This window comes from Scyliorhinus canicula, chromosome 7, assembly GCF_902713615.1.
Source record: "Scyliorhinus canicula chromosome 7, sScyCan1.1, whole genome shotgun sequence".
NCBI classification, from domain to species: Eukaryota; Metazoa; Chordata; class Chondrichthyes; order Carcharhiniformes; family Scyliorhinidae; genus Scyliorhinus; species Scyliorhinus canicula.
The window spans coordinates 121,261,355-121,279,733 of NC_052152.1; the positions used below are offsets into that span (position 1 = coordinate 121,261,355).

An 18,379-nucleotide genomic window follows, 5' to 3' on the forward strand; every position below is an offset into this window, starting at 1 on the left:
TGCACCCCCACAACGCCCCCACCCAGATCCACCCACAATACACCCACCCCGCCTCACACCCATGGCACACCCACCTGACCCTTGACCTACAAACCCGATCCCTCACCCACATGGCCCCACACCATACCCAACACTCTCACCCTCGACACCCACCCCTCACCCGCAACACCCTACCCCACATCCTCGACACCCCCACTCGCGACACCCCACCCCACACCCTCGACACCCCCACCCTCGACACCCCAACCCCACACACCCCCGCAACACCCCCACCCCACACCCTCGACACCCCCACCCCACATTTACAACACCCCACAATCACAACACCCCCATGCCACACTCACTAAACCTTGAGGATGAGGGGGGGCAGAATGGGTAAAAGAGGGGGAGAAATCAGCATGGACAGGGCAGGGTACAGCAAAATTTCAAGGCTGGCATCAGATAGGTGGATTGTTGTGTGAATCCTAGAGACAATAAACCTGCTACATGTGACACAATGGAGCAGATTCCCTTTCTGGGCATTGCCAATGAGGCCAAGACCTTGGGAAGTGTGAGGAAGAGATCTTGTGGAATGATGTCAGAGATTGAAGGAACTTCAGTTAATGTGGATGGATTGGGAAAACTGGAGTTATTCGCCTTAGAATGGAAAGGTTAAATGGAGAATTAGGGCAGGCATTCAGGTTTTGAGCGAGTTAATACAGAGAAGGGTCAGGAACCAGCAAACAAATTTAAGATGATCTTTAAAATAACAAAGGGTGACAATGGGAAACATTTTTTTATGATCCGGAGTGGACTTCCTGTTCGGATGGTGGAAGCAGATTCAATAATGACTTTCCAAAAAGAGATTTGGATGCAAACCTCCAGGATAAATTTACCAAGCCCTTGGGAAAGAGCAGAGGTTTGGGGCTAATTTGACCAAACAGTACATAGAACACAGAAAAATACAGCACAGAACAGGCCCTTCGCCCCATGATGTTGTGCCGAACTCTTGTCCTAGATTAAGAACAAATTAATCTACACCCCATCATTCTACCCTAATCCATGTACCTATCCAATAGCCGCTTGAAGGTCCCTAATGTTTCTGACTCAACTACTTCCACAGGCAGTGCATTCCATGCCCCCACTACTCTCTGGGTAAAGAACCTACCTCTGACATCCCCCCTATATCTTCCACCATTTACCTTAAATTTATGTCCCCTTGTAATAGTTTGTTCCACCCGGGGAAAAAGTCTCTGACTGTCTACTCTATCTATTCCCCTGACCATCTTATAAACCTCTATCAAGTCGCCCCTCATCTTTCTTCATTCTAATGAGAAAAGGCCTAGCATCCTCAACTTTTGCTAATAATACCTACTCTCCATTCCAGGCAACATTCTGGTAAATCTCCTTTGCACGTTTTCCAAAGCTTCCACATCCTTCCTAAAATGAGGCGACCAGAACTGCACACAGTACTCCAAATGTGGCCTGACCAAGGTTTTGTACAGCTGCATCATCACCTCACGGCTCTTAAATTCAATACCTCTGCTATTGAACGCTAGCACACCATAGGCCTTCTTCACAGCTCTATCCACTTGAGTGGCAACTTTCAAAGATCTATGAACGTAGACCCCAAGATCTCTCTGCTCCCCCACATTGCCAAGAACCCTACCGTTAACCCTGTATTCCGCATTCATATTTGTCCTTCCAAAATGGACAACCTCACACTTCTCAGGCTTAAACTCCATCTGCCACTTCTCAGCCCAGATCTTGCATCCTATCTATGTCTCTTTGCAGCTGACAACAGCCCTCCTCACTATCCACAACGCCACCAATCTTCGTATCATCTGCAAATTTACTGACCCACCCTTCAACTCCCTCATCCAAGTCGTTAATGAAAATCACAAACAGCAGAGGACCCAGAACTGATCCCTGCGGTATGCCACTGGTAACTGGGCTCCAGGCTGAATATTTGCCATCCACCACCACTCTCTGACTTCTATCAGTTAGCCAGTTTGTTATCCAACTGGCTACATTTCCCACTATCCTATGCCTCCTTACTTTCTGCATAAGCCGACCATGGGGAACCTTATCAAATGCCTTACTAAAATCCATGTACACTACATCGACTGCTTTACCTTCATCCACATGCTTGGTCACCTCCTCAAATAATTCAATAAGACTTGTGAGGCAAAGACCTCACAAATCTGTGCTGACTATCCCTAATCAAGCAGTGTCTTTCCAGATGCTCAGAATTCCTATCCCTTAGTACCCTTTCCATTACTTTGCCAACCACCGAAGTAAGACTAACTGGCCTGTAATTCCCAGGGTTATCCCTATTCCCTTTTTTGAACAGGGGCATGACATTCGCCACTTGGGCAGCACAGTAGCATTGTGGTTAGCACAACTGCTTCACAGCTCCAGGGTCCCAGGTTCATTCCCGGCTTGGATCACTGTCTGTGCGGAGTCTGCACATTCTCCTCGTGTGTGCGTGGGTTTCCTCCGGGTGCTCTGGTTTCCTACCACAGTCCAAAGATGTGCAGGTTAGGTGGATTTACCATTCTAAATTGCCCTTAGTGTCCAAAATTGCCCTTAGTGTTGGGCGGGTTATGGGGATAGGGTGGAAGTGTGGACCTTGGGTCGGGTGCTCTTTCCAAGAGCCGGTGCAGATTCGATGGGCCGAATGGCCTCCTTCTGCACTGTAAATTCTACGATTCACACTCGACTCCCCTGGTACCACCCCTGTTGACAGTGAGGACGAAACATCATTGCCAACGGCTCTGCAATTTCATCTCATGCTTCCCATAGAAACCTTGGATATAACCCGTCAGGCCCGGGGGACTTGTCTATCCTTAAGTTTTTCAAAATGCCCGACATATCTTCCTTCCTAACAAGCACCTCCTCGAGCTTACTAGTCTGTTTCACACTGTCCTCTCCAACAATATGGCCCCTCTCATTCGTAAATACTGAAGAAAAGTACTCGTTCAAGACCTCTCCTATCTCTTCAGACTCAATACACAATTATCCTGCTACTGTCCTTGATTGGACTTACCCTCACTCTAGTCATTCTCATATTTTTCACATGTGTGTAAAAGGCCTTGGGGTTTTCCTTGATCCTACCCGCCAAAGATTTTTCATGCCCTCTCTTAGCTCTCCTAATCCCTTTCTTCAGTTCCCTCCTGGCTATCTTGTATCCCTCCAGCGCTCTGCCTGAACCTCGTTTCCTCAGCCTTACATAAGTATCCTTCTTCCTCTTAACAAGACATTCAACCTCTCATGTCAATCATGGTTCCCTCATTCGACCATATCTTCCCTGCCTGACAGGGACATAAATATCAAGGACACATAGTATCTGTTCCTTGAACAAGTTCCACATTTCAATTGTGTCCTTCCCTGACAATCTATGTTCCCAACTTATGCACTTCAGTTCTTGTCTGACAGCATCGTATTTACCCTTCCTCCCATTGTAAACCTTGCCCTGTTGCACGCACCTATCCCTCTCCATTACTAAAGTGAAAGTCACAGAATTGTGGTCACTATCTCCTAAATGCTCCCCTACTAACAAATCTATCATTTGCCCTGGTTCATTACCAAGTACCAAATTCAATATGGCCTCCCCTCTGGTCGGACAATCTACATACTGTGTTCATATATTATCATAGAATTTACAGTGCAGAAGGAGGCCATTCGGCCCATCGAGTCTGCACCAGCTCTTGGAAAGAGCACCCTACCCAAGGTCAACACCTCCACCCTATCCCCATAACCCAGTAACCCCACCCAACACTAAGGGCAATTTTGGACACTTAAGGGCAATTTATCATGGCCAATCCACCTAACCTGCACATCTTTGTGACTGTGGGAGGAAACCGGAGCACCCGGAGGAAACCCACGCACACACGGGGAGGATGTGCAGACTCCGCACAGACAGTGACCCAAGCCGGAATCGAACCTGGGACCCTGGAGCTGTGAAGCGATTGCGCTATCCACAATGCTACCGTGCATTGTGTTAGAAAAGCTTCCTGGGCACACTGCACAACACCACCCCATCCAAACTATTTGATCGAAAGAGTTTCCACTCAATATTTGGGAAGTTGAAGTCACCCATGACTACTACCCTATGACTTCTGCACCTTTCCAAAATCTGTTTCCCAATCTATTCCTCCACATCCCTGCTGCTATAGAAAACTCCCTGCTATAGAAGGTGACTGCTTCTTTCCTATTGGAGTTGGGTGCACTTCCTGCAGGTATAGTCAGCGGGGACACCGGTGGTATCCCTCACCACCCACATCCTACAGGAGGAGCATGCCCTAGCCTCCATCCCCTCTTACCTTACAGAATATAGCTGCACTGTGGACCAACTGGAACTCCGCCATCCGACTCTGCTCCCAGTCAGCTGCACTCTCTGTAAACTCCCGGCTCCCTTCACGCTCTTTGAGGAAGTGTAGGAAATGAAATGAAAGGAGCACCTTACTCCCTCCTCACCTAACTCCCTCAGCCACCAAACTCTCACTATAGCACTCAAATGCAGCCCAAATTCAGCACTCCCTCAGTCACCAAACTCTCACTATAGCACTCAAATTCAAAGCCTGCACTGTAACTAGCTCAGATTTATACTGTGACTCTAGCCTCTGAAAACTGGCCTAATCCAACGAACTAATTAACAAGCTCCAGCTGCAAGTAGTTACAAGTAGAACCTTTGTTCAAAGTTGATTGAAAATTCAGCTTCTTCTAAACCAAACAGCAACTTTTAAGTTAATTAACTAAATAAAAGAAAGACTAGACTTTAGATAAAAATGAACCCTTGTTGTCCCTCAGTCACCAAACTCTCACTATAGCACTCAAATGCACCCAAATTCAGCACTCAGTGCAAACTAAGTAGGTATATGTACAATGGGCTGAATGGCCTCCTTCTATAAAGTGGAGCCTGGTACATCCAATGTTACTGAGTGTTCCTACCTGCATAATACGACAGAGTGCGTTTGGTACGGTCAAAAACAAACCATCGCTTCTTCCAGGTTTTAATTTTGCCCCCCATTTTGACCAAGAATCCTCGACATGTCTTCTGGGTGAGGGAGACGTGGTAGCAGGTCTCCACATTGTGGCCAGCTCCTTCAATGTGAGAGCGCAGATCAAAGTCTTCCTTTCTGACCGGGAGGTAGCGGGTGAGGGGCCTGGCCTGCAAAGAGAACACACAGAAATTCAGCCACAGACATTCATTCTGTGTCTTTACTACAACAACCCCACTCTCTGCCCCACTCTCTCCCAAAGCCCTGTTTCAATCCCACACCGATGAACAGTGGCAGCCCTGTGTACCATCTATGAGATGCACTGCAGTAACTCACCAAGGTTCCTTCAACAGCACCGTTACCATTTAGATGGACAAGAGCAGCAGATACCTGGGAACACCACCAGCTGGAAGTTCCTGCCCAAATCACACCACCCTGACTTGAAAATATATCACCGTTCCTTCACTGTCGCTGGGCCAAAATCTGGAACTCCATCCCTAATAGCACAGTGGATGTACCTACACCACATGGACTGCAGCGGTTCAAGAAGGCAACTCACCACCATCTCAAGAGGAATTAAAGATGGGCAATACATTCTGAAATTACCAGCAATGCTCGCATCCAATGAACGCAAAAATGACCTCTTCACTTTTCTTTTAATTGGTTTCTAACTGATTTGTGCTGACACTCTACTAAGTGGCAAATTACAAAAACAACAATATTGACGTCGCAAAGAACAAAGAAAAGTACAGCACAGGAACAGGCCCTTCCGGCCCAACAAGCCTGTGCCGACCATGCTACCGTCTAACCTAAAACCTTCTACCCTTCTGGGGTCTGTATCGCTCTATTCCCATCCTATTCATGTATACGTCAAGATATCCCTTAAATGTCGCTATTGTACCTGCTTCAACCACCTCCTCCGGCAGCAAGTTCCAGGCACCCACTACCCCCTGGATAAAGACTTGCCTCGTACATCTCCTTTAAACTTTATCCCTCGCACCTTAATCTTGTGCCCCCTAGTAATTGACTCTTCCACCCTGAGAAAAAGCTTCTGACTATCCACTCTGTCCATGCCCCATACAATCTTGTAGACCTCTATCAGGTTGTCCCTCAACCTCCATCATTCCAGTGAGAACAAACCGAGTTTCTCCAACCTCTCCTCATAGCTAATGCCCTCCATACCAGGCAACATCCTGGTAAATCTTTTCTTTACCGTCTCCAAGGCCTCCACATCCTTCTGTTAGTGTGACCAGAATTGAACACTATATTCTAAGTGTGGCCTAACTAAGGTTTTATAAAGCTGCAACATGACTTGCCAATTTTTAAACTCAATGCCCTAAAGTCAGGATAAGACATTTAGGACTGAGATGAAGGGAAGTTTCTTCATCGGAGGATGGGGAATCTTTGGCATTCTCTACCTCTGTTATGGGCCAGGGTTTAGAAAACTACAAAGTATATTATGGGGTTCACCTGACCTATAACTGTTTATTGATTTTGGTTACGATGATCACAAGGCCCTGGATTTCAGGTGTTATTCAACAGAAACCTTAAGTACTTTTAATCAAAAACAAAGTTTATTCTACAAATTTAGTTAACATTTTTATAAACACACACAGTAAGCATTTTTATCAACTACCAACATAAATACCCCACACAGCTACAGTACTCTGTGTATAATCCTTAATACATTTTCCCCTTTAATCTGTTCCAATTTAATAACAAGATCCCATAAACCAAAAAACCCTTTTCAAAGGTGTGGCCCAGCACACAAGACCTGGTCTGGATGCTCTTATTTCCTTTTAAAAACATCAGGTTTGAATTCCTTCAAGTTATCAAGTCATCTGGAGACAGCTTTTAATATGCAGAGAGAGAGAGAGAGTGAGAGAGAGGACAAGACTGCTCTGTTTGAATCCAGCAGCCAAATGTGAAAACAAAAGAAAAAACTCAGAGCCACAAACAGCTCCCAGCTCAAAAAAGAAAGTAAAACCCAGAGCCACAGCCCAGCTCCACCCACACAATGACATCACTGAAGCCATGCGATAAGACAAAACATTTCTTAAAGAGACACTCCCATGACACCTGTGAAAGCTGTGGAAGGTCAATCTTTGAGCAGGTTCAAAGTAGCAATTGTCATAGATTTTTAGATATTAAAGATATCTAGGGATATGGGGATAGTGAAGGAAAATGGGTACAGATCAGTCACGATCTATGTTGAATGGCAGAGCAGGCTCGAGGGGCCGAATAACTTACTCCTGTTCCTATTCTCATTTTTAAAAAAACTCAAGCTGAAAATTCTTTGAACGTGAAGCTCAGAGTCAAATATGACACCAAGATAGCGAACAGGCTCTTCCAATGATTAGCTCGAAAGAGGGATAGACTGGTGGGCAGGAATGGAGTTTTAGGCTGATACTGAAGCAAATGGTGTCTGTATTGTCGATATTTACCTTCAGAAAACTGCAACTAAACCTGGACCAGGTGTGGGCAACATAGGGACAGTAGAGGGAACAAGAGAGGAAATGGAGAGATGGTGTTACCAGTCGACAGCTCCAGCATTTACACCTCTATTTACAATAAACAGTTTATTGATCACAAATCTCTTCTTCAGAGGGGCAATCCACACTCCGAGTCACTAACCTCCCTGCCATACATAACCCTATTGACATCCATCTGTGGATACCATCTCACCAGTGTGCACTAGGCTACAGACGTAAACTGGGGTCCCACTGACAGGGGAACCCCCTGAACAGGAAGCTTGAGCGCTGGTACAGATCCAAGAATCTTCCAGCCCAGTTCATTCCATTGACGGGAGCCAGTTTAATGACTTGGGAAATTTCAGGGACGTGAGCATTAAATCTCTATCCCCGTTAATTCCCAACATCCCAAACTGGAGGCAGGAAAGGACCTCGAGGTTTTGGAATGGAGATTTATGAAAAACTCGAGGGTGAGCGGGTACCGATCCTCTGGGCTGACAGAATTAAATAGAACAAGTAAATAACCCAGGCACTCGCTGGATACCAGATCCACTGGCATTGGCACCAAAGGTTGGGAATCAAACTCTCTGAGCGAGAGTTTAAACATACTCATGTTAAATACCTGCGATCGCTGCTTCTCACGCATTTTCACTTCCTTCTCGATGAGCTGTTGTCTGCGTTCTGTCTCCTCCTGTAATCTCTTCTCGAGCTGCTCTCTCCGACTCCTCTCTTCCTGCAGAGCTTGCTTCTTAGCTTCCATTTCTCGCTCCTCAATTGCAAAACATTATTTTTAACTCTCACACTTACTGCAGACAAAAAAGTTTAATTCTGGTGCAAGAAATATGACTTGGGGTTATATAAGCATCAGCATTACTGAACGTGTGATTTATTGCATAGCGACTGGGGTTCGGTAATCCCCTCTGCTACGTACACTCGATAGTGCGCCATAAGGGGGAAAACATTTACCCCCCCACACCCACATCTGGGACACTATCACTCTTCCCATCAGAGTAAAAATCATTCCTGGGATGTGGGTTTCGTTGGTTGGGCCTGAATTTATTGCCCATCCCTAGGTGCCCTTGAGAAGGTGGTGGTGGACAGCCTTCTTGAAATGCTGCAGTCCCTGAGGTGTAGGCACACCCACTGTGCTGGCAGGGAGGGAATTCCACGGTTTTGAACCAGCGACAGTGAAGGGACGGTGATATATTTCCAAGTCAGGATGGTGAGTGACCTTCTAGATGGTAGTGTTTATGGGTTTGGAAGGTGTTGTTTAAGGAACCTTCATTATCGGAGGAGTCCACATCCATAATAATACCCACCCCCACCCCCTCGAAACAGGAATAATAACCCTCTCAGAGAAATAACCACACTCCTCTCCCCAAGGTGGGGCAATAACCTCACCATCAGTTTTGACCTCCATTAGTCTACAGAAGACCAATAGCAATCTTATACTTACAGAAAGAATCCAATTGGTGTCCATTAACAGGAGCGTGATCAAACAGCATTGTTCACGTGAGGGAATATCATATTTCAGAGACTACACGGCACAGGAGGCCGTTGAGCCAATTGAGCCCATGGTGATGCTGTTTGTGACATTCAAGTGCACAACCCCATGAGTTTGAGGAAGCCAGAGGGAATTAATTCCCTTATAGAACATAGAACAGTACAGCACAGAACAGGCCCTTCGGCCCTCGATGTTGTGCTGAGCCATGATCACCCTACTCAAACCCACGTATCCACCCTATACCCGTAACCCAACAACCCCCCCTTAACCTTACTTTTTAGGACACTACGGGCAATTTAGCATGGCCAATCCCCCTAACCCGCACATCTTTGGACTGTGGGAGGAAACCGGAGCACCCGGAGGAAACCCACGCACACACGGGGAGGACGTGCAGACAGTGACTCAGCCGGGAATCGAACCTGGGACCCTGGAGCTGTGAAGCATTTATGCTAACCACCATGCTACCGTGCTGCCCACGGTATGATGGGACATCTGACAGCAGCTTGCTCAAAGATTTGAAGGAGCATCTTAAAGTGGGCAGAGGGAGAAATAGTCCGCTGAGGTTTAATGAGGGAATTCCAGAGTTAGGGCTCAGTGGCTGAAGCTACAGCCACCTAAAGTGCAGTAAGTGGGAGAAGGACAAGTGGCCAGGATTCGAAGAGATACCTCGGAGGTTTGTGAGTCTGGAGGAGAATACAGAGACTGGAAGGGGATTTGAAAACAAAAGGGTGAGAATTTGAAATTGGAAGCAATGCAAAGCGAGAGCCAATATTAGTGATTGAACACAGGGATGTTGGATGAGCAGCACTTAGCACAGAGCCTGGAAATGGGTTCATGTTTACCACAGACAAAAATGTTCCATTTCCTCACAGGGGATTTCAAGTTAATAAATTTCACGTTTTGTAAAGTTTTCTTCCCGAGCTTTTAACCATGAGTAGGAACGACATTGGGTCAGTGTTGGAAAGGGACAGGCACAGTGGAGACGGGCACTGACTGGGAGATGATCCGCAGCAGACAGATTTAAGAGCTGAGAACTCACCTTGCTTTCAATTAGCCATGCTTTTTCAGCTTGAGCTTCCTTTAACAAACGTTCCATCTCTTCCAGCTTGGCAACGTGAAAGGTACTGGCACTGCACAAAAACACAAAGCCAAATAAGCACACTGTAATTCTTTAAAATAAAACCAGCTGAAAGATATAGTCTAACTTGGCACTGATGTAGAATGTATAATAAAGTTGGTGGTTGTTCTGCAAAGTTGCATCAACTCAGCAGAGAACCTTACAGTGATGGCTGTTTGCAAGTAATGGTTTTGCTGGTTACTCATTGTTGGAATGCACAGTACCACAGCCGTGCTGAGTGAAATGTGGGATTTTCTGGAAGCTTCTCTCAGTATATGTCTCACAGTTCACCCACATTCCACAGAACAAGACGTTCTGCTCCTTTCGGGTGTCAGGCCTGGGAAGCAACCACATAAGTTGATGTAAGAAAAGTTGTACAATATGTCAATGGATTTGCAGAAAACATCTGATCCAGTTCCATATGAAAGACTGCAAAAGTTGAATACAGAGGGACACCCAGGAAAGGGGGTGGGGGGTGGAAATCAAGCGATCAGTTGAAAGAGAATATAAAAATATTTAGATAGAAACTATAAATTAAGGAATATAATACCTTGGGATTTATGCACATTACGATCAAACTCAAGGTGAAATTTTCATTTTATGCTCACTCTTCCCCAAGATCTCTTACAATGCGATTACCAATCAACCCTAAATCATACACTAAACAAGCTTTAAAATTAGCTGATTCCCTTGTTGGTTCCATGAAATATTATTTTAGGAATTGGTCTTGCATACATTTCAGGAACTTGTTCTCCAACCACTTTTGCCAATTTAATTTGTCCTGTCATAAATTGCGCTTCTTTCTTGATTAACATTCTGGTGAATAGAATAACAGCTGTCAGGAAATCTACAAACTGCTCCTATCAGTATTTTCTGACACTTGTTATGGCACCTTTTATTATTGAGGTAAACAGTCCAACCCCACCACAGATCCACCCCCCACCCCAAGTCCCATCATACCCCATTCTTTTCCATCTTGTCTGTCTCTTCTATTGATCAAGGTGCCTTTGACATACATTTATTCCCCAGCTTTGTCTCAGTGTTGACTATTAGATCATTTATCTTGACTTGTGCCATTCTCTCGTGTGAAGAATATTTTGTGTATTTAGATAAAGCTCCATTAATTTGACCTTTTTACCATTTCCCCCTGTTCTGACCTTGTTAAACTCCCTGCCCTTCCTGCTGCATTTTGTTTATCTTGATCTAGATCACAACAATGCACAGTGCCCCCACTCCCTTTCTGAATGAGTCCAGGTTTGCGTTGGCACCAGGAGTGATTCACTTTCCCTTCCATTGCAAATTTCTGCATGGCAGGGAGCTCAAGGGATTCCGTTCCAAATCCTGAAATAGGGCTGCCATTTTGAGTAGGCTGCCCGATACCGAAGTCCAGCGGATGGTCCACCCACCCGCCACAACGCCAATCCTGACCCTACACCCTGCTGACAAGTAGGGACATCTTCCCCCCACCTCGCTGTGCCTCACAATATCAGAGAGCCAGGCTCAATTCTGGCCTTGGGTAACTGCCTGTGTGGAGTTAGCACTTCTCCCAGTGTCTGCGTGGGTTTCCTACGGGTGCTCCAGTTTCCCCCCACAGTCCAAAGATGTGCAGGTTAGGTGGATTGGCTATGCTAAATTTCTCCTCAGTGTGCAAAGATTTACAGGTTAGGCGGATTGACCATTCTAAATTGCTCCTCAGTTTGGTGGGGTTCCGGGGATAGGGTGGGGGTAGGGTGCTCTTTGAGGGTCGGTGCAGACACAATGGGCTGAATATCCTCCTTCCACATCTTCCAGGATCTACCCGGCTCGCTTCGCCTCATGAGATATAACGCGATCTTGCGAGACATCGCGACGTGAAGCCCACCCATTGTGGGCGGAGTCACTTTTTGGCAAATCTGCATATTGAAGCAAGACAGCTAGTCTCACCCTAATATGCAGTTCCCAGAGGTAACTAGTCTCTACAAATGGGAAGGTCAGGGGGTTAGAGGCCCCCAGGTGCTTGCTCTTGGGTCAGGGTGGCACCCTGGCACTGCTGGTGCCAGCCTGGCACTGCCAAGGTGTCCAGGGGCTGGTTTAGCTCACTGAGCTAAATCGCTGGCTTTTTAAGCAGACCAAGCAGGCCAGCAGCACGGTTCGATTCCCGTACCAGCCTCCCCGAACAGGCGCCGGAATGTGGCGACTAGGGACTTTTCACAGTAACTTCATTGAAGCCTACTTGTGACAATAAGCGATTTTCATTTCATTTTTCATTCATTTTCATTTCATTTTCAGATGGCATTCCTAGCTGCCAAAGTGCTAGGCTGACATTTTGTTTGTGGCGGGGATCGAGCTGGAGGGTGCAGGAGGCCCCGAGGACCCCTTCTACGTGAGTTGGGGCATAAGCGTGTTTAGGGGCCATGTTGCGGGCTCAAGAGATTGAGACGCCTCAGCAGGGCTCCTCAATGCAGGGAACGGGACGAAGTGCGGCAGTCCACACGTTCTCCACTGAGGCCCCGTATTTAACCGGAGTCACATTAGATAGCATTGCGTTTCTCCAGCTCTGGGAAAAACACAGTTAAATGCACTTGCTACGGGACACAGTTCCCATTTGGTTCGATCGCGCCCTTACTTGTTTTTTGGAGCTTGGGAAGACGCCGGCCAGGCCGCCCCTGATCATCAGACCACCCGACACCACCCTCCCCTTCCTACCCACCAGCAGAGATCCCCCCTCCACTTGCAGACATCAAGCCACTGTCCCCGCTGGGGTCAAGGGTTAGGGATGTTAGCTATGTCTGCGGGGGATTTGCAATGCCCTTAGTAGTTGGTGTGGTAGACCTTCAACTTGAGATCTGAGCACCCATTAAAAAGTGCACCCCGATCTTCTGGGAGCCAGTTTTGCTAGTGACTTTAGTTCCACACTGTGGAAAAAATTCTAAGTGTGGGATCATTCCGTAAGAATCTTCCCAAGCTCCAAGAAAATTACTAAATGTGGGTGAATTGCAATGGAAACCGTGCCGGAACAGCTGGCGGGATTCTCACCTGTTCTCCTGCCCCAATGAGGGACAGGTAGGGAGGTTAATTTTAAGACCAAGAAGAGATTAGCCATGCTCTGACTGAATGGCGGGGCAGGATTGAAGGGCTGAATCGCCTACTTCTGCCCCTAATTCCTATGTTCCTAAATTACGTGGGTTTCCTCCGGGTGCTCCGGTTTCCTCCCACAGTCCAAAGATGTGCGGGTTAGGTGGATTGGCCATGCTAAATTGCCCGTAGTGTGTCTTAAAAAGTAAGGTTAAGGGGGGGGTTGGGTTACGGGTGTGGGGTGGATACGTGGGTTTGAGTAGGGTGATCATTGCTCGGCACAGCATCGAGGGCCGAAGGGCCTGTTCTGTGCTGTACTGTTCTATGTTCTATGTACACTTTTGGGAGAATTCTGCCCTCTGTCTCTGCGGCTGGGGGGTAAACCAACACCGGACAAATGACAGTTGATTAGGATTCAGAAAAGTCACGTTCCTGAGAGAACGAAGGACAAGTATGGGAAGTTTAGGGAGCTGGGACATTGACTGACATCTTTGTATCTTCATTGGCTACAGGTGAGATCCCGGAGGACTTGAGAATAGCTACTGTGGTACCGCTGTTTAAGCAAGGTAGCAGGGAGAATCCTGGAAACTGTAGGCCAGTAAACCTCATGAAGTTAGTAGGTACGTTATTGGAGAGAATTCTCAAGGACAGGATTTATACCCATTTGGGAACAAATGGATTCATAAGCGAGAGGCAGCACGGTTTCTTAAAGGAGAGGCCGTGCCTCATTAGGTTGATCAAGCTTTTTGAGGAGGTGACAAAGAATATTAACATAGAACATAGAACAGTACAGCACAGAACAGGCCCTTCGGCCCTCGATGTTGTGCCGAGCCATGATCACCCTACTCAAACCCACGTATCCACCCTATACCCGTAACCCAACAACCCCCCCCCATTAACCTTACTTTTTAGGACACTACGGGCAATTTATCATGGCCAATCCACCTAACCCGCACATCTTTGGACTGTGGGAGGAAACCGGAGCACCCGGAGGAAACCCACGCAGACACGGGGAGGACGTGCAGACTCCGCACAGACAGTGACCCAGCCGGGAATCGAACCTGGGACCCTGGAGCTGTGAAGCATTTATGCTAACCACTATGCTACCGTGCTGCCCACTTATATTGATGAGGGGTAGGCTGTGGATGTTGTTTACATGGACTTCAGTAAAGCCTTTGACAAGGTGCCTCATGGCAGACTGGTACAAAAGGTGAAGTCACACGGGATCAGAGGTGAGGTGGTAAGATGGATACAGAACTGGCTCGGTCACAGAAGGCAAAGGGTAGCAGTAGAAGGGTGTTCTTCTGAATGGAAGGAGCAGTGCTCCGAAAGCTAGTGTTTGAAACAAACATGTTGGACTTTAACTTGGTGTTGTAAGACTTCTTATTGTGCTCACCCCAGTCCAACGCCGGCATCTCCACATCATGAATATGACAGGTATAGAGGGATATGGTAAATGGAAATGCCGAAGGTTTTTGCCAAGGGTGGTATCATGACCAGTACAGGCTTGGAGGGCCGAAGGGCCTGTTCCTGTGCTGTATTGTTCTTTATAAACAAAAGGGATATATTCAGGCCTTGCATCTTTTTATAATTACCCGGGGACTGGGAAGCCGATAGTTCCCTATTTCTTTCCCTTTGCAATGTCTCAGCCAGAGTTGACATGCTGACCAATCAGCACACTTTTCTCCTCTGTATAAATTGTTGTGATAGCTTTGAAATTTGACATTCTTGTATTTGTCCGTCCTGTAGAGTACATGACAAAAAGCTTCAGCAACATGTCGCAATGCAGCAATTCAGAAATTCTTACTGGCCACATTTCTGGAATCACTGATGCTGCAAGGAACTGTACCTGGAGCACGAGTCTCTGACAGAACCTCTGCTTTAAATGATAGAGCCTAACCCCTGCACTTTAGAACCTACAAAAGTTACAGAAAAGAAGGAAGCAGCCCATTTCATCCATGCCAGCCCAAGGACACCCATCTGCCCTTTTTAATCCCACCTTCCTGCACCCGGCCCTGTATCTTACAGCAGTTAAGGTGCAGATCCAGATATCTTTTAAAAGAGTTTAGGGTCTCTGCCTCCACCACCAACTTGGGCGGCAAATTCCAAACTCCCACTACCCGCTGCATTAAAAAATGTTTCCTCATGTCCCCTCTACACCTTCTGCCTCTTATCTTGAATCTATGTCCCCTGGTTCTACAATTCTCCACTAAGAGAAAGAATTTTATCCTGTCCACTCTATCTCTTCCCCTCATAATTTTGTACACCTCAATTAAGTCACCCCTCAGCCTTCTTTGTTCCAGGAAAATAAACGCAACCTATCCAATCTCTCCTCATAGCTACACTTTTCTAGGCCTGGCAAATCTCTTCTGCACTCTCTCCAGAGCAATTACATCCTTCCTGTAAGGTGCTGACCAGAACTGCACACAATATTCCAGTTGTGGCCTCACCAGTGTTTTATACAATTCCAATGTTATAATAATAAGAATCTTTATTGTCACAAGTAGGCTGCAATAAAGTTATTGTGAAAAGCCCCTAGTCGCTATGTTCCGGCGTCTGTTCGGGTACACTGTGGGAGAATTCAGAATGTCCAATTCACGTAGCAGCACATCTTTCGGGACTTGTGGCAGGAAACCGGACCACCCGGAGGAAACCCACGCAGACACAGGGAGAATGTGCAGACTCCTTACTTCTATCCTTACTTTTATATTCTATACCTCTGCTAATGAAGGAGGGCATTCCATATGCTTCCTTAACAGCCTTGTCTACTTGAACTGCTGCTTTTAGGGACCTGTGCACCTGTATGCCAAGATCTCTCACCTCATCTACTCCTTTTAGTATATTCCCATCTATTGTGTACTCCCTACAACTGTTTAACCTCCTCAAATGCATGACCTCACACTTCTCTGTGTTAAATTCCATCTGCCAGTTATCGCCCACTCCACAAATCCATCCATATCATTCTGGAGATTATAGCTATCCTCTACACTGTCCACCGCTCGACCAATCTGTGTGTCATCTGCAAATTCCGCAATCGCGTCCCCCATGTTCACGTCCAAATCGTTAATATATAACACAAGCAGTAAGGGTCCCAACACCAAGCTCTGTGGAACACCACTGAAACAGCTTTCCATTTGCAACGGCAGCCATCGACCATCACCCTTTATTTCCTGTTACTAAACCAACTTTTTATGCAGTTCGCCACATTGCCTTCTTATCCCATCGGCTTTCACTTTCTTGACCATCTGCCATTTGGGACTTTGTCCAACACCTTGCTAAAATCCATGGACACCACATCCACTACACTACCCTCATCAACCCTTCTTGTCGCTTTCTCAAAAAATTCAATCAAATTTGTGAGGCAAGGGTTCCTTTAACAAATCCATGCTGACTATCCCGGACTAGTCCATGCCTTTCCATGTGACTGTTAATCCTATTGCTCAGGATTGATTTTACTAATTTGCCAACCGCTGATTTAAGATTAACTGGCCTATAATTGTTCGGCATTTCCTTTGATTCCTTTTTAAACAATGGTACCACGTTTGCATTTCTCCAGTCCGCCGATACCTCCCCTGTGCCTAGTGCAGATTGGAAATTCACCCAGAGCATCTGCTATCTCTTCCCTGATCTCCTTTGAATGGGTCTCATTCCAAATTGTTGCAGTATATTCTCTCAAACGCAACATTGACCCAGTTGTGGCAGCTCAAGAGTCTGGTTGGGACGACCTTAATTATTGACATTCTTGGGACTCCTGGCCAATTCTATTTTTTTGATTTGTTTCAAACCACTTTTTAATCCCAGCTTGCACTTTCTTTTTAAACGCTGCTTCCAAAGCCAATCTGCCCTGATTTGGGCGCAGTGGCAGATATGCTGAGATTAAGTACATTTCCTGCTTGTTTAGGTAGCTGAATCATGGTGAGTGCAGACACTCTGACATTCCCGTTTCTTTTCTACGTTAGCTAGTCCACGCTAAAGATGCCTCTGGCTAAAGATTTCCGGAGGAGGAGACGAGAAAACACAAGAAGAAAGCCTGGTGCAATGTCCCAGCTCATACTTCAGGGATGCCAAGTGTCCTGCTTGCTACCAAAATCACTGCTGTGTTCAGCCACACACAAGCTGTAATGCTGTGTGTCCACTGTGCCCTGCCAGCCCACTGGAGGAAGAGCCAGCTGAACAAAGATCTGTTCCTTCAGAAGAATGCAGCACTAAAAATGAAAATTGGCATTTGAGGGCATAAAGAGTCTGGCTGAGTGATACCGAGTCGCTGCCTGGAGACCTGGACGGCAGCATGGGACAGATGGAGCTGGGGAAAAGAGGCTGTTCTTCACTGTCCCAAAGCCGTGTCCATCTGATTTATAGAAACATGTTTGGACCCTCTGGTATTGAGTTATTTAATTCTTCAGAACAAAACAGTATTATTTCATCAACGCATCGGCTCCCAAATGCCCCTGGCAGACTGGCGGACTGCAATCAAATAACACAAGAGGTTGGATGGATTTCCACATAGAAGGATCTTTTCTGAGTGAGCAAATGGATTTTTGTCAATTTAGACAGCTGAATATATAGGCTGCTGAATTAAAAATGTAGACTATCTCAGTACCACATCCTAAAACCATGGCATATTACTCACAGATTTCTCGGCTCAAGTTAAAATCAATAAGCTCCAGGTGATTTTTGCATCGTATTTTATTGCCCAATTAGAGCGTTTTATTTAAACAGAAATCAGCTGTTTATTAATCAAACATGTTGTTAACCTGCAGTTCAGTGTCTAGCACCAGTGTTACTGTCGACTGATTCCATTTTTTTTCACATCAAAGGGTTTTGTGTTATTAATAGGAAGCACCTGGTTCAAACCGTGTATCAAAGGCCAGTTTCAATCACATCTGAGGTTATAAACATCTCAACAGAGATCACAGCAGGTGGTCTCCACTTAGGGGCCTCAATTGGTGGTGGGCTGGAAGGACAACCAGAGGCCTTCCTGTCCTGGACTTCATTGGGGTGGAGGTGGGAAAGTAGCAGGGTGCCCACCCACCACCCTCCCACCTCCAAAGTGGGGGCACAAGATTCTGTCCTCTTTGTCAAACTCCAAGCATCATCATGACTGAAGGTAGCCTGGGATTGATCTGTTCAGACAAAACACTGAGTACACTCACTGATGTTGTTCATGGCTCCCTCTCCTTCAGTACTTTCCCCCACTTCCCTTCAAACCTGTCACCATCAACCTTCCTCAAAACATTCAGCCATGCAAACA

At 46.4% G+C, this 18,379-nt stretch overlaps 1 protein-coding gene and 1 pseudogene across 1 annotated transcript in view; one reads left to right on the plus strand and one right to left on the minus strand.

The window, feature by feature from the left end:
* The window catches only part of phldb2b (pleckstrin homology-like domain, family B, member 2b), a 329,018-nt gene that overhangs the window by 15,395 nt on the left and 295,244 nt on the right, over positions 1-18,379 (minus strand). Inside the window, exons 20-22 of the mRNA XM_038802341.1 lie at positions 9,997-10,087; positions 8,076-8,222; positions 4,933-5,152 (exon numbers count right to left, since the gene is read on the minus strand). Coding sequence (XP_038658269.1) covers positions 4,933-5,152; positions 8,076-8,222; positions 9,997-10,087 — 458 coding nt within the window. The remainder of the gene's footprint in view (positions 1-4,932; positions 5,153-8,075; positions 8,223-9,996; positions 10,088-18,379) is intronic.
* LOC119968618 lies at positions 10,243-17,337 on the plus strand (annotated as a pseudogene).